The sequence below is a fragment of the Phlebotomus papatasi genome, chromosome 3, assembly GCF_024763615.1.
Source record: "Phlebotomus papatasi isolate M1 chromosome 3, Ppap_2.1, whole genome shotgun sequence".
NCBI lineage: Eukaryota > Metazoa > Arthropoda > Insecta > Diptera > Psychodidae > Phlebotomus > Phlebotomus papatasi.
Genome location: NC_077224.1, coordinates 12,364,917 through 12,381,522, shown reverse-complemented (window position 1 = coordinate 12,381,522; position 16,606 = coordinate 12,364,917). Strand labels below are relative to the sequence as shown.

Genomic DNA, 16,606 nt, shown 5'->3' with positions numbered 1-16,606 from the left:
AAAATCAATTTTTTCACACTTAAACGGCAAAATCGGAGTGATAGCGTAGTCTGAGCGGAAAATTATGTATAGACGAAATGTAGAGACAAATGTGCTCTACAATTATGTTGAAGTAATCATCAAAATCGGTTAAGCACGTGTCGAGATAATTGAGGTTATGTGATATTGAAATTGGTTTTTCGACTGTGGCGCCCCTGGTGTTGGTCCCACGAAGTTCAAATATTCTAGAAAGTTGTAGCATTTGGTGAGATTTTTCGTTTAAGCCCTCACTCATCAAAATCGGTCACATAGAACCGGAGATATGATTTTTTGAATTTTTTGAATTTTGTGAACTTTGACCCCTCATATCTCCGGTTCTATTGAAACCACAGCGCGCATACGCACCATTTTGGAAACGTCCTAGACTGGACTACAACATACTAAAATTTCATTAACTTGCACAATGCCGTTTTTGAGAAAAGTGACTTTGAATTTCGATGAATTTTGACGCTATCACAGCGCCACCTATGGTGACTTTTTGAACTTCCATCTGAAAGTGTTCATCGAGACGAAACCAAAAAGGTAAAATTTAGGTCGCTATGTTAATTAGAACCGGAGATAGAGGCCGGTCAATGTTCGAACTTTGACCCCTTATAGCTCGGGTCAGGGGTTATGGATCGACTTAAGGTTTTTTTTGTTTGATAGGTATAATCAACGGCTACAACATACTAAATTTTCAGCCCGATGCACAATGGAATTTTTGAGTTATTTAACTTTTAAGATTTAAAAATTTTCTTTTTAAAAAAAGCGCCCCTAGCGGTGGTTTTATGAACTTGCGATGTTAGAAGGGGAAGTGGCATTTCACGAGAGCTTTCCAAAAAGCCCTCACTTTTTAAATTCTGACAATTAGAACCGGAGTTATGGCCATTTTAAGAATTTTTTTTTGGACCCTTATAGCTCGGGTCAGGGGGGTCGGGGGACCTTAAGTTTGGTATTGATGGAAAGCTCTAAGGCCCAGCTATAACATACTAAAATTTGAGTCCGCTGAATGCCATAGGGGCGGAGCTATTGAGAAAACAAAAAAAGGGGGGTCTTCAAAATGGCGGAAGGAGGGGTGGGGGGTGGGGGGTCTATGCACCAAGTTGCAATTTTCACCCGATATATAACCTTTGCCGAAAACCGCAAGTCGATATCTTTTTTAGTTTAGGAGCTATTAAGCTCCAAAGAGCGGCCGGCCGGCCGGGAACGTAACTTAGCCACATATATATTCGGAATCAGGAAGTGGCGAAACACATTTTGGCCAAATTTGAGGTCGATCGGACGACATGAAATTTTGTTAGGATTATAGTAGGTGAGATTGTTAAGAATCTCACCTAATATTATAGGTATTATAGTTATTATATTATTATATGGAGATCGAGCAGATAAAAATAAAAAAATAGTACTTTATCAATTTTTTACCATTTGGAACCAAAATAGTCATATAAGGATTTTTTAAGACTTAAAACACGGGTTTTAAGTCAGTTCGTGTTGGATCCGATTTCGGATCAATACTGCAGGGTAAAATTAACATTTCCGGAATGTTTCGGATTTCTCTCAGTCAGTGTAGGGAAAGTAAAGGAAAGAAAAGTTCAAGGGTCAATCCGTTTTTTAATTTTCCCATAATCCGATAGTGACCGAATTTTTATTTTAACGATTTTTAAGGCCTTTCAAATAAATCCTAATTTGACCAAATCGATTGAAAAAAACGCCGGCTGTAGGACTTTCAAGTTAGACTTTGAATTATTCAAAATGGCGAATTTTCTGATCATTTGGACAAGCTGCAAAACATATCCGAAAATGAATGAAATGTCTTGGATCCATTTTGAAATAAACCAAAAAATATGATTTTAGAGAATTTGGAGTGAAAGAAGGAAGAATGTGAATAAATATTTAGAAATAGTGTGAACTTGTGAAGGAGTCATCGAAACCCGAATTTCGAATTTTTTGAATAACCTCACCGTCAAATCATATCTGAGATAAAGTGGAAATACATTAAAGAACTCAGTGAAATCGTTTTCAATTCTTCATTTAATAAATTTATTAGTTGTTATTATAGATTTTATTTACCATTTACAATAATTCAAATATTACAATTAATATCACGTAGTATAAAATTCTTATCGTATAAGTGTTGGAAGATGCAAGATAACTAGAATCTTTCTCTTTTTTTCTTCTTCTTCTCCTAAATGTCCGTAAAATTAAATATTTAGTCTTTTCTGTTCAGCAACATGCAAATACAAGAAAAAATTGTCGATCATGCCAAAATGATGATCTTTTCTTTGCTTTTTATGCATCTGCATAGTCAATGACATCGTCAATTTTCACTGTGATATCGCTACCACCTGAGTGATCAGATGATGCGGAATCCTTCTTGTGTAGCCCAAAAGCACCAGTTGAATCTGTTGATTGTCCTTTGGGTGTTGGAATGGTGTACTTTGGTATCGTGCGATTGGATCGTGGGGATCGTGTTATGTGAAAATTGGGATTGTTGGCAAATTCATTGGCAAGTCGTTGAACTTTGCCAGGGGTGACACCTGCAGGTGTTGCTGATGATGATGGCGTTGACTGTGACAGGACATCGGGCAAATTTGTTGGGGTTGCTCCTCCTGCCTGCTGTGGCACATTTGTTCCTCCAATCGCATAAGGACTGATCAATTTTCGAGGTGGTTCTGTGTTTTAATTTGAAAGAAAAAGAAAATTGCAAAATTAGAATAGGTTCTATTCTGCTCAATAAGTAGCTTTGCTTAGACTTTAGAAGGTTTAGGCTTAGAACGAAAAAGGAATATTGAAGTATTAGGTTTTAAGAGTCTAGTTCCATAATTTCAAATTCTAAAAAAGGAGGAAAATATCTAAAACTTCGATCCAGATTGTCCTAGTATTTTTAGAATCAGCATAAACTTAACTAGTTTTTGCAATCTTGTAGACGTTACCGGGTTTGAATTAATAAGTCTGGAAAATTAGTTTTAGTAAACTAGTTCTACGTAGTTAAAGATTGTAAAAAACTATGAAAAACTTGGAATCTAAGTGACTTATTTGTTGAGATAAATAAGTTGTTAAAATTAGATCGAAAATAAGCTTTTGAAACTAGTTTTTGAAATATTAGTTTGAGTTTGAGATTAAGAGATTCTGACTTTGGATATTAAATAAAGTAAAAAAATAATGTATTTTAGAATTCAAAACATTTTAAGATCTTTAAATATTTAAAAATTTTAGTCTTTTATTAATAAAATTTTACCAATGGTAGCCTACTTAAATTCTAAAATTTCTTTACGAAATAATTGCTTTAATTTTGACATTATTAAAATTAAAGATAGCTTCTAAGATTGATTTAATTTGAACTTTTCAAAATTATATTCCTTTGTCCTAGTTCAACAACTTCTGAAAAATGAAATTCTAAAATTAAAAACTAAATAAAAAATCTAGTTTTCAAGTTTTGCAATACTATATAAATTTGTAACGCATTTTGTTAAAAGTTTATCAAAAGGATATGTTCTTTCGCCGATTTTAAAAAGCAAGGAAGAACATCTTTTTTCGATTCTATTTGACCGTTTTTGATAAATGAGGGCGCAAATTAAAGATCTAGCAAAGCGCTACAACTTTCCAGAGCATTTGAATTTCGTAGGAACAACTCAAAACCAAAATTTTTGATATTAAATACATAAACTCAATTATTTCGACTCTTGCTCTACCGATTTTGATGATTATTTGGGCATAATTGTAATGGATATTTATATCTATATTTTATCATAACATTTTTTTGCTTATAATATGTCATATGTCCGTTTTTGGTAGATTTAGGGTAACGTGTGGTATTACTGGATTCATGGAACATGCTTTTCGGGACATATGGGTATTTTGGGACACAAAATACCCAAAATTTTTATGAAAGAATGAAGTTTAGAACTTCGACTTAAATGTAAATAATCAGGCTCGGTAAAATTTATTTGAATAATAGCGACTTTTATTTGTCCCGAAATACCCAATTGTCCCGAAATACACCACTCTTACTTCTTTACATTTTTTGCTTTTTTGTATAAAATATGATGCATTTTTGAACATTTTTCAATAAGCATCTTATTCTGGATAGCATAAGGAACATAAATATTTGTGTCAACAAGGAAAAAATTATTTGAGAAGTCGTTAAGCTGTTTGAAACTTGAAAGTTTGAAACTTAAAAAAAATATATCCCGAAATACCACACGTTACCCTAGTGCTAAAAAAAATGATTTTTTTCCACAAAAACGCTGCAAAAGTACGGAGGTGGTAATATGACCGCTTTTACTCGACTACGTTATTAAAAATAAAATTTAAAATAATGATTAATTCGATTAATTCAATCATTCTTCGATATTTCTGTAGTTCGTCACATGGGAAAAATGCCCGCTATGCTCAAAAACGTGTTCATAAAAATAAATTGAATTATCTCGGCTACCGAGCAACCGATAAGATCCAGTTTTGGGGCTAATTTATAGAGGAGATTCTGGTCTATGTTCCAATATCATCTTTCTGTCAGTTCATTGACATCCTAGATTACTTAGATTTAAATAAAAAGTTTGCAATTTTTCAGAAATATGATTCCAAATTGCTGTGGAATATCTCTCATTTTTAGTACCAAATAATTTTGCATGCAGTGCAATCAGAGTTTCCTCAAGTTAAGAATCTCACCTACAATAAGCTGATCTAGGTTTATCACTCACTTTCAATTTTGGAACTTTCGAATACTCGAAAGTTTTCGCAATCTACCGAACTTAAAACAAAAGTAAAAGTAAAAAAAAGAAAGTTCTTTTGACAAACTTTTAACAAACAGCGTTCGAAACATTCTTCTTTCAGGGGTAATTTCTAAATTTCAATTAAGTAAACTGAACTAAATCATGAAAGATTAATTTTAAACCTAGCATTTAAGCTTGAAACTAGTAAAACATATTTGTAAAGCTTTTGTCAAAAGTTTGTCAAAGGGATGTTATCTTGTCAATTTGATAATATCATTTTGACAAACCTTTAACAAAAAGCGTTCCAAACTGTTTTTCTTTCAGAGTAAAATCAAGAATCTATACCTCAAACTTCAAAAAAAAAAAAACAAGATACAAGATACAGAGTAGCTTTAAAGTTACTCGTTCCAAAACGGTTGATTTTTAGTTCATGCTGGAAAAAATCCATTACACTGAAAAAAAATATTTCGTAAAAATGTTCGTCAATTTTATGGGAAAGTTACAAAATGCTCGTGAATCGTATAACCCACAAATATGTTCGTAAAAGTTTGTACTTTTTTCACAAATATTGTTCGTAACATGATCATTTGACGAACATTTTTTGTACTTTTACAAACATTTGTTCGTAAATGTTCGTAAACGCACAAAAAATGTTCGTAAAATTTTGTCATTTGTTTGTAAATGTTTGTTTTCCTGTCGATTTACGAACATATGACAAAATTTTACTAACATTTTTTGTATGTTTACAAACATTTACGAACAAATGTTTGTAGAAGTAGAATAAATGTTCGTCAAGTGATTATGTTTTTGAAAAAAGTACAAGCTTTTACAAAAATGTTTGTGGGTTACACGATTCACGAGCATTTCGTAACTCCTCCATAGGAATTCACAAACATTTACGAACATTTTTACAAAATATAGGGTAAGTGTGCCAAATTCCGGCCAGCTTGCAAGTTCGGCCACCTTTTTTGTCCCTCGAATTTCTATGAACTTTTAGATTTTACGTACCCTAGAGATTATACAATGCAAAAGAATAACAAAATATGTAGCTTCGATAAACGAGATGACGTGAAAAATATATTGGAAGAATTCCCGAAGGGGAAGGAACGATGAGAATGAAGGTGGCCGAAATAGGGCACCAAAGCTATGTCTATATTTTTATACATTTTAAAATATATTGAAAATGATTTTAGAGGAAATAAAGACGGTAAACTCTTTACAAGGTTCCCAGCAACACTCTTTCAGAAGAAAGAATCAAAAAAATCAATTTGTATTTAAAATATTACATTTCAAACTTGAGACTTTGACGCTTGCATGCAACTATGCCGAAATTTGGCACACTTACCCTATTTTTTCTGTGTAGCGAATATTGAAGAGTTTAGCAAATTTGTTAACGAAATGATAAAGACAAACTCCCAGGCTCAAAAGATCCCAATCTAAATTTGTGTTAAAATTAGCAAGAATGTGAAAATAGCAAAGCCATCACACACACGCACCTCTTTTTTCTTTGTAAATATTTACTCTGAATCATTTTGAGCCATTTTCGCGTGGGGAGGAAAGTGGTTGCAAGAGAATTCTTCACATTCTACTATCACGATTTATCTGGTGATTTGAGTAAAAATATCAATTTAATTTTATTCAATTCGGAACGTTAATTTTTTGCAAAAGGAAATGAAGGGTAAAAAAAGGGGGATTTTACCTCTTGGGCTGACCACGGGTTCGGTGTAGAGTCCTGACTCGGTGTTCCGATCAACGGGAAATGCATACTCGTTGTTAAGTAGGGGCTGTTGAACACTATTTGGTTCGGCATAGATATGATTGAGATCTAGTTGTGTATTGCGATCATCGTCATTGCTGACTAAGAGATTGGGTTCAGCGTAGACGGGATCATTTTGATTGTTGTCCTTTGGGGCTAGATGTTTGTACAGGATGTCCGTGAAGGCGACAAAATCTTCGCCGGAATTTTCACATTTTCCCAGAGTTGTAACAATTTCCCCGATTGTTAGGACCTTTTCGCTTTCGGTGAGACTACCGTTGAACAACTTTTGGGTGTTGTTGTAAACTTGATCGTACTTTTCGGGTGGATGCTTCATCTTCATCTTCTCCAGTGTCTGACTAATGATCAACCGATCTTCTGGTGAAAAGAGTCGCGTACATTTTGGTACCCTTTCGACGCTGTGATGGGAAGTTTCAGGGGTTGGCGTTATCAATTCCGTTCTGTCATGACGTTTTCCACGCCTTCGCATCCAGACGATAAGGATCCCAATGAGAAGGAGGAGGAAGATCAGGAGGACTACTCCTGCTGAAATGTAGTAGATCAAATTATCCTTATCACTTCGTTTCCCAAAATCTTCAGGTTTTATAAAGTTCCCCTCGTGTTTTGGCTCCTTCTGATTCTTCGCACAATTGATCTCTTTTCGATCCTCACTGCAGACCTCTTTGTAGTAGGTTCTTAGCTTGGCCAGGGTTGCATTGAAGCAGTGCTTAAGGGTTTCATGGATACTACAATAACTAACGTCCATCATTCTGTCCAAATTAGTCGCATTCAAGACCTTCAACCATTCCAAGTTGCAATTGCAGTCATTCTTGAAGTAAACATCCTTCACCAAACAGTCTTGAGGTAAGCGTAGACTTCCACTTTCAGCCTTGACTATAGAATTACGGGCAAAGGTGCAACTTCCTTCGGATGACTTCCCCTGGATATTCATAGAACTAAATTGACCGAAAGAGTTATTATTGACGTCCAAACTCGAAAATTGCTGAATTTTCAACCAATGTCGATTAGTTCTCTCAATTTTATTATAAGATACACTGGCAGTTAAAGCTGTTGCACTTATTCCTCTTTCCCCAATTGTTCTTATTGTATTCCTCTCGATTATGATATTAGCAAATCCACAATCAGCAATAGCCTCACTTGATATCGTTTCAATGGTGCAACCTTCAATACGCATTGTTCGGCAGAAGAGTTTGTTCGGAAATGCTTCCTTTTCGATCTGATTGATGGTTGTATTTTCCAAGACGACGGAAATTAACTCGAGAAATTCAAAAGCTTTGGAAGCAATTGTGTTTATTGTGGAATTGGTAATGGTAATTCCTGTCATTTTACTGCCGATCTTCTCAAGACGATCAATATGACTGTTGACAATGGAGACCTTCGATATCTTTTCGCCATTTAGGGCATTTGGTTGCATTCGGAGATCGCTGATTGAGTCAAAGACACTGTTGAAACTTGTGTCAAACAAAGCACCGGGATTGACAACGACATTTCGGCATTTTGTGATATTTAGCATAATATCACCTGGAAAAAGAAGAAAAAAAATGGGAGAATATTAGGTTGGTACTCTTTGCTTGCAGTTCAAATTGTGTATGCGTTGCTCGCAAGAATTATAGCCTTAAGGCGAAAAATTGCTTTTTTAAAGCAAATTCGAACACCTTTAACGCCAGAAAAATTCCTGGTGACCTAAAGGGGATTCGAACCCGGGACATTTGCATCATAGAGCAAGTGCTCTACCACTTGACCCATTGAGTGACCCTATGAGTTCTTTAGACGTACTTTATTTGTCCAAGGGGGTCTTTATGCATAACTCCCTCGCTCATTACAAACGTAGATCGCTTTACACTGGATTGGGATAGTATAACGTTTATAATATTCAAATTAGCCACGCCCAACTTTTTGGCGATTAGCCGCGCCACGCCGGTGTACTCTGTTCTTCTCACTAAATAAGCCACGCCTCCAAGAAGACAGAAATTTTAAAACTATTCAAACATTAATGAATAAAAGCTGTAAAAACAGGGAGAATTTTGTGAACTAACACTTTGCAAAAAGCCACGCCCACCCGGTTACATTAGCCCCACCTAAAAGCTGTCAACTTTTCATGATCTCGATCGCTTTATGAAATTTCTTTTACCTGGTTTTTAAAAGACAAAAATCTGAGATCAACCATTCGGATGAGAAATATGAAATGTCCGCCTGGACAACATTTGAAAAAAATCGTTCGATGCGCTTTCGAGTAATCTTGAAAAACATGGTTTTGGAGGGGAAGGGGAGGAGTTAGGGAAATGAGGGGTATGTTAACGATGCTTGTGTTGACTTATAGCCGGGTCCTCTGAAGGTTCCAAGTCGCTATCTCTAACCGTTTGGCATCTAGAGCTGGCGACAGCCTGACAGACGGACAGACGGACAGACGCATAGACGGACAAACAGTGTAACTCCATTTCTCAAAAATCGTCTGAAACGCGAAGATTTGTTGAGAAAAGTGGTATCTGGGGTGTGGAAAAAATCAAATCGGCTTTTGTTAGAAGAGGAAATTAAGAAGTTTTTCAGAAATTTTGCAGATACCCTAATTTTTTCTCTATTTTTGGATAGAATATTAGTAATGGGGCGTGGCTTAAGTGTTCGAGGCCAGATCCCTTCCTTCCTGTTCTGTTTTAAATTTAAATTTAGTGTTAAAATAAAATTCTTCCTTCATCCAACTTCTGCAAGTTACTTTTCTTATAGTATGACTTACGATAGAACTTCTTGGCTAATGGCTAGTTTTTTTGTACAAGTTATTTTGGGCGTGTCAAAAATATTTTTGAGTAAAAGGATTCTCGGTCTATCCACAATTTAATTCACCCAATTAGATTTTCACTTTGAATGTCAATTAACCTAGAAGTTTCTGAAGTCTTGCTTTACGCTTTTTTATTGGAAGTTACACATTTCTTCCTTTTGGGCGTGGCTTAAATGATCATGAAATGAGTCTTTTAAGATTTAACATTCAGTAGATCACTGAGAAGATCTTTGAGAATCAACTAATGATTTCCTTCATATCAGAACGTCAATTGATGTAAAAGTTTCAGCCAGCGGTTTGTACGCATGATACCGTTACTCCAGGCTCGTAGTGAGTCGAAAACGAGTTGAAGTGCACATGGCAATTGGTTAAGATCTGTGGCAAAGACAATCAGAGCCAGTGCCCCCATAGCTCAGTTGATAGAGCATTCGCCTAAATAGCGAAAGGCCCCCAGTTCAAGCCTAGGTGGAGGCAGGATTTTTTTCCTGTCTCTATTTGGTTTAAATTCTGATTGTCGCTCTCTCTGTGCATTAACACAAAAATTTCTTGGCATTATGTACCAAGCGAACAGAAGTCTGTTCAACCACCTTCACTATTCGCTTTTCAATTTCACGTTACGAGATTCTAAGGGGCGTGTCTTAAAGGATTATAGGCGGAATTATTTAATACTCAGGCATAATACTCACAAAGACAGGGGAAGTCGAGGAAGAATTAGCCACGGATAGTGTTAGACATATAAGATGTTATAGTTTTCTTTATAAAAAATATTAAGCATAACTACTGTTTAGTCAGAATAATTAATTGACTCTCTGTCTGTTCACAAAAGTATTTATCAAATTACAGTCAAAGAAAAATTTCATTTGATGGCTAATTCCGCCCTTGTCCTTCTTAGTTGTACTTTTTAAAAGAAAATGTGTTAATTGTAACTTCTGAAGGGGGCGTGGTCATTTATCATTTAGTGGGTGAAGCTTATTCATATTAATAATAATAATGGCGGCAAAATGTTCCGTAGAGGACCAAAAACTTCTCATAAGCGATAATTTCGGGACATCCATGATGATTTTTATTTCTAAACTACTTGGACTCACTCTTAGAAAAAATTAGTTCGTACAAGCTCATATGCAGTTATTAGAACTATAAAATATTGTAAATATAGACCCAACTATATATTAGGTGAGATTCTTAACAATCTCACTTACTATAATCCTAACAAAATTTCATGTCGTCCGATCGACCTCAAACTTGGCCAAAATGTGTTTCGCCACTTCCTGATCACGAATATATATGTGGCTATTTTACGTTCCCGGCCGCTCTTTGGAGCTTAATAGCTCCTAAACTAAAAAAGATATCGACTTGTGGTTTTCGGTAAAGGTTATATATCGGGTGAAAATTGCAACTTGGTGCATTGACCCCCCACCCCCCACCCCTCCTTCCGCCATTTTGAAGACCCCCCTTTTTTTGTTTTCTCAATAGCTCCGCCCCTATGGCATCGAGCGGGCTCAAATTTTAGTATGTTATAGCTGGGCCTTAGAGCTTTCCATCAATACCAAACTTAAGGTCCCCCGACCCCCCTGACCCGAGCTATAAGGGTCCAAAAAAAATTTTTTAAAATGGCCATAACTCCGGTTCTAATTGTCAGAATTTAAAAAGTGAGGGCTTTTTGGAAAGCTCTCGTGAAATGCCACTTCTCTTTCTAACATCTCAAGTTCATAAAACCACCGCTAGGTGCGCTATTATTAAAAAGAAAATTTTTAAATCTTATAAGTTAAATAACTCAAAAATTCCATTGTGCATCGGGCTGAAATTTTAGTATGTTGTAGCCGTTGATTATACCTATCAAACAAAAAAAACCTTAAGTCGATCCATAACCTCTGACCCGAGCTATAAGGGGTCAAAGTTTGAACATTGACCGGCCTCTATCTCCGGTTCTAATTAACATATCGACCTAAATTTTACCTTTTTGGTTTCGTCTCGATGAGCACTTTCAGATGGAAGTTCAAAAAGTCACCACAGGTGGCGCTGTGATAGCGTCAAAATTCATCGAAATTCAAAGTCACTTTTCTCAAAAACGGCATTGTGCAAGTTAATGAAATTTTAGTATGTTGTAGTCCAGTCTAGGACGTTTCCAAAATGGTGCGTATGCGCGCTGTGGTTTCAATAGAACCGGAGATATGAGGGGTCAAAGTTCACGAAATTCAAAAAATCATATCTCCGGTTCTATGTGACCGATTTTGATGAATGAGGGCTTAAACGAAAGATCTCACCAAATGCTACAACTTTCTAGAATATTTGAACTTCGTGGGACCAACACCAGGGGCGCCACAGTCGAAAAACCAATTTCAATATCACATAACCTCAATTATCTCGACTGTCGCTGAACCGATTTTGATGATTACTTTGACATAATTGTAGAGGACATTTGTCTCTACATTTCGTCCATACATCATTTTCCGGTCAGACTACACTATCACTCCGATTTTGCCGTTTAAGTGTGAAAAAATTAACTTTTCCCATAATAACGCTTTGAAATCACTCAGATGCCAATTTGACTGCCTCTACTCGACCAAGACACTTAAAATATGGTTTTAAATGGAAAGTCCCACAAAATACAACAATTCTTTGATATAGTTTAAGTTCAACAAATGACTACTTGGGGAACTCTGGATGAAAAAACGAGTTAAGAAACAAAAAACCTCGGAGGAATTTTCGGTCTAATAGGTTGTAGCAGATTGTGAACGGAAAAATAGACCTTTCTTGACTTTTTCTCTTTAATTCTTCACTAAAGAATGAAGAATTAAAGTGAAGTGAAGTGAAGAATTAAAGAGAAAAAGTCAAGAAAGGTCTATTTTTCCGTTCACAATCTGCCAAAAAACCTCGCTTATCTTGGCTTCTGAGTAATCGATGAGATCATGTTCTATAGGAAAATTATAGAGTACATTCTGGTCTACATTTCATCCATATAACATTTTTCTGTCAGTTCATCCAAATCCTTGATATTTTGGTTTAAATACAAAATTTGTATAATTTCACGAATTTGATTCAAGATAACTGAATGGCGACTCACAATTTCAGCTCTAAATCGAATTTGCATGCACTCCGAGTTAGCTCACGTTAAGAATCTCACCTACATAAGCCGGTTAGGATTATCTGTCCCTTTAGTTTGGGTAACTAAATGAAATAGTTGACCACAGTTAGTTAAAGTATCCTTTTCATTTAGTTATCACAACTAAATCAAAATAGTAATGGGTACTATAACATATTAGTTCCAATTACTAAATAAATGGGGTTGATACCCATCTTATTGGCTGTAATAACTATATCATATTAGTTGTGGTTACTATATAGCATTCATTGTGATGCATATTTCTTATTAGTTGCTTAAAATTCGAAAGAGCTTCAACGCATTACTAAAATAAAAACCACTCTTTACTATTGGAAAAGTAGTCATAATGTTATGCAAATATAGGCCCATCTATTTACATTGGTTGTGAGAACTAAAAGGAATTAGTGACCAATATTAGTTGGGATAATGATTTCATTTAATTAACACAAGCAAATATAATTGTACGAAAGCATTATGAAATAATTGCCGCAACTTATCCACGTAAATATTGTCTTATATTCTCACTACTAATAAATTTATTATGAGTATAACGTTTTAAGAATATAAGAACTATTTTAAATACATTTGATAATAATCGCCCGAACAACTAATTTTCATTAGTAATCATGTCTAACTTTTCTAAGAGTGTATGACGATCATTTCTTCAGTGGACATGTAGCCGTATGGTATCTACGAATTCGTACAGGTCTATTCCTCTGAAGTCTAACATTTAATTAAAAAAGGGGTGGCAAAGCCGCCCAGGCCTTGAGAAGTGCTTGAACTCGTATCTTAGATGATATATCCCTCAGAAGTACTTTAGCATCAATTACAGTTTACCAGTTCTCAATCGATTTAATCCGATTTGTAAATCACTCGAAAGATCATACAAAATACTTTTAAGAGTAATAAAATTGATTTTCGGGCGAAAATTATTTATCGGTTCATAATCGGTTCAATACCGATTTAGAACCGTTTTGAACCGATTTATAAATCACTCAAAACAGTGCCCAAAATACACCTCAGGAGCAATATAATTGAATTTCGATTAAAAATCAGTTAGCGGTTATAACCCGGTTCATTACCGGATCGCAAACAATTGGAACCAGTTCAGTTTTTTTTTTTTTTAGTAAATTCCAAGACCTCTCCAACGAGCCCAAAACATGACCCCATTCACTTGACAAATGTCCTGTCTAGAGTCTAGGTCTAGAGCTTTCTTAACTTTTGACCTTGAAAAACCGTTATTAATAATGATTAAATGGTATTTTCGTACATGGTTGAATGTCCGCCTCGCTATCCCCACTGAACGTAATTAGAACATTTTTAATGCTAGAAAAAAGCTTGGTGACTTAAAGGGGATTCGAACCCGGGACACTTGTTTCATAGATCGAGTGCTCTACCACTTGACTCATTGAGAACCCGTACTTTCGTAGAAAATCCACTTACCGTGGAATGTTCCGTTTTTGAGTACAACAGAGCCACAATTGATGATCTCAATGGATGGATTTGATCCTTTGTTGCCTTGTAGGGAGCCTGGCATAAATTCCACATGAGTACTTGTGCTTTTCCCTTCTGGCCCCTCAATCAGGATGCGATTGATTCCGTTGTCCCGGAAGAAGCCCTGATAGATGTGTAGACGAGTTGAGGCATGCAAATGCACTTTCAGTGAACGGGCTTCGTTTGGTATCAAGAATTGAGAGTTGAAATTAATCGTCTGTAACAAAAAAATAGAAAAGAACAACACAATTATCACATATTTTCCGTGAATAAAATAAAAGGAAATTTGGGTGCATTCCAAAATAGTGAGAGGGAAATTTAACAATTGATGACGATACCTAAAGAGTAAACAATAGTGAATTAGGCATAGAGTGAAACGCGTGGGTGGAGAATTTGTGTTGCGAAGAGGAAAAAGCAACATTGGAGGAAGAACGAAAAAAAAGAAGTATTTTCAGCATCAATTTTCTCAAGAGTAATGTGTAAATGTGTATTAAATACAAATAACAATACAAAATTTGCTACTCCTCGTCTAATTGACTAACAAGCAACAGCTAATCTTCACCATATTGTGGGTCAATCCTTGACACCCACACTTGCTGTCACAACTTGGCATTACCCATGAGAAATTTTATGCTTTAAAGATTATTTGCTTTTGAACAAAGGCAGTCATTTTGCCAATGATTGCCACTGCTAATTGTATAGCAAATCTGACGCTTTTTTTTATTTTTTACAATTAAACTCTCTCGATGTGTCTTTCACATTCACCCAAGGCGCACATTTGGATGGCAAAAGTGTGAAAATTATTTTATTGCCGTGATATGATATAAAACAAACCACTTTTTTTTGCAATGCTCGAAAGATATATGCCCTGAGATTGGCTAATGAGATGAGATTTTCAATTAAATATAATGACTAATAAAACTAACGATTTGCGTGTTTTATTTTCAAGAGGAAACATTAATTTAAAGTGATCATTCACAACTTTAACAAAAATCTCAGTGTGAAAAAATAAACATCAAAAGATGCCTCTTGAATTAAAGTATCAAAAATCTCCAATTAGAGAACTAGAACATTCAAGTTAATCGCTGCCTGCAAAATCTTATCTCGGTAATTTCTTTGAGGTATTCTTTAACCCTCAAACGAGAAAGAAAAATGACTTTTACATTAATGAGCTATAGTTAATGTAGCATTTTAAATTATGCTGTAAAAGAACTGCCAATTAAATCCTTGTGGTTAGCGTAAAAAATTGTTTTTAAGAAACTTTTTACTGCAGAGAAATTTACATGAACATTTTTTTAGTATTTTACTGTTCTCGAGTGCTTCTGCATTATCGACTTTTCTTTGTATTGGTTCCTGTCACGACTATTTGGTGGTATTGGAAGACGGCGAGGACTGGGATAGACAGTCAAGACAGGAACCAAAACAAAGAAAAGTCGATAATCCAGAAGCACTTGGGAACAGTAAAGTGCTAAAAAGCATGCTCATTTTTCATTGAAATAGCACCATAAAATATCATTGTCTGACTACTTTTTGGCAACAGTTTCAGTATTAGCCAAGACACTTACCAAAGTATATTTAAAATTACCTAAAATTGCATAAAATTTCATTTTTATTGATTCTTTTTTTTTTGAAAAAGGGGTGGCAAAGCGACCCATGTTTTGGGATATTCTCGAAACCGAAGCTTCGATAATTTACCAGAGTGCTTAGCTGTTCACAATCGATTTGTAATTTCTGGTAGGTGAAACCGACGGTAAGACTTCTATTCTGCTGTTTCAGGACAAAATTGTCCTTCCGGTGAGCGTCCGTGAGGTGGTTTAATCCAAAATTAAAACACTCAAGGTTCCAGAGCTTTCGACACTATATCGTGTCTTCTTCAGTGGCTTTTTATTTTGGATTAAACCACCTCACCGACGTTCAGCGGAAGGACAATTTTGTCCTGAAACAGCAGAACACAATCGATTTGAACCGATTCATACTTCACTCAAAAGATACACCAAAATAACTCAAGAATACAAGAATTGATTTTCGGGCAAAAAATACTTATCGGTTTATAAATCGTTGCATAACCGGTTCATGATCGTTTCATATGTAATTTGAATCAGTCCATGCTTTTCAGGAATTCCAAGACCTTTCCAACGAACCCAAACATGATACCATTCGGTTGAAAAATAAACTCTCTAGTGTCTTTTTAACCTTTGACTTTGAAAAACTATTATTAGAAAAGATTCAACTGTACTTTCATATAAGGATGAGTCTACCCGGATAATTTCTAAAACATAATTCGAAAATGAAAAAAAGTCACACGACGCGTTTTCGAGCAATCCCAAAAAAAATATGATTGGGGGCGAAGGGGAGGTATGGAGGAAAATTGGGGACATGTTAATGGTAGTAGACCAAAGTCGACTTATTTTCCAAACGAAGGTACCAAGTGACTATCTTTAACCGTTTGGCCTCTAGACGTGATAACGCGCATACAGATGAACGTTACGTTAAAAAAAAGTCCCGAACTTCATATTTCCAAAATTCTATCAAAAAAATACTAGCGTGAACGTTCTATGCTTAAATATTTACTTTTATCCACGCCTCTGGCAAGTTGCCTGAAATTTGAAGCCACTTTCTCATACTTCGATTTAAATTTATATGGTAATTTTTTTTGCACTCGCGATTGTTACACTAAATAACAAAAAAGTGAGAAGTTTTTCCGTATTATAAGATAACTTTCCGTATGG

General features: G+C 35.4%; 2 protein-coding genes and 1 non-coding gene across 4 annotated transcripts in view; 2 read left to right on the top strand and 1 right to left on the bottom strand.

Moving 5' to 3' along the window:
• The window catches only part of LOC129807775 (E3 ubiquitin-protein ligase highwire), a 105,326-nt gene that overhangs the window by 31,101 nt on the left and 57,619 nt on the right, over window positions 1-16,606 (top strand). The window lies entirely within an intron of this gene.
• LOC129807750 (uncharacterized) overlaps window positions 2,032-16,606 on the bottom strand; it is a 40,302-nt gene continuing 25,727 nt past the window's right edge. Inside the window, exons 4-6 of one of the 2 annotated variants that reach the window (XM_055857213.1) lie at window positions 13,827-14,094; window positions 6,430-8,028; window positions 2,032-2,690 (exon numbers count right to left, since the gene is read on the bottom strand). In XM_055857213.1, coding sequence (XP_055713188.1) covers window positions 2,308-2,690; window positions 6,430-8,028; window positions 13,827-14,094 — 2,250 coding nt within the window. In that variant the 3' untranslated portion in view covers window positions 2,032-2,307. Of the gene's footprint in view, window positions 2,691-6,227; window positions 6,333-6,429; window positions 8,029-13,826; window positions 14,095-16,606 lie in introns of those variants that run through there. The other variant, XM_055857214.1, reaches the window with a different exon arrangement.
• Trnaf-aaa (transfer RNA phenylalanine (anticodon AAA)) lies at window positions 9,682-9,754 on the top strand. The gene has a single exon. It is a non-coding gene; the product is annotated as a tRNA-Phe (tRNA).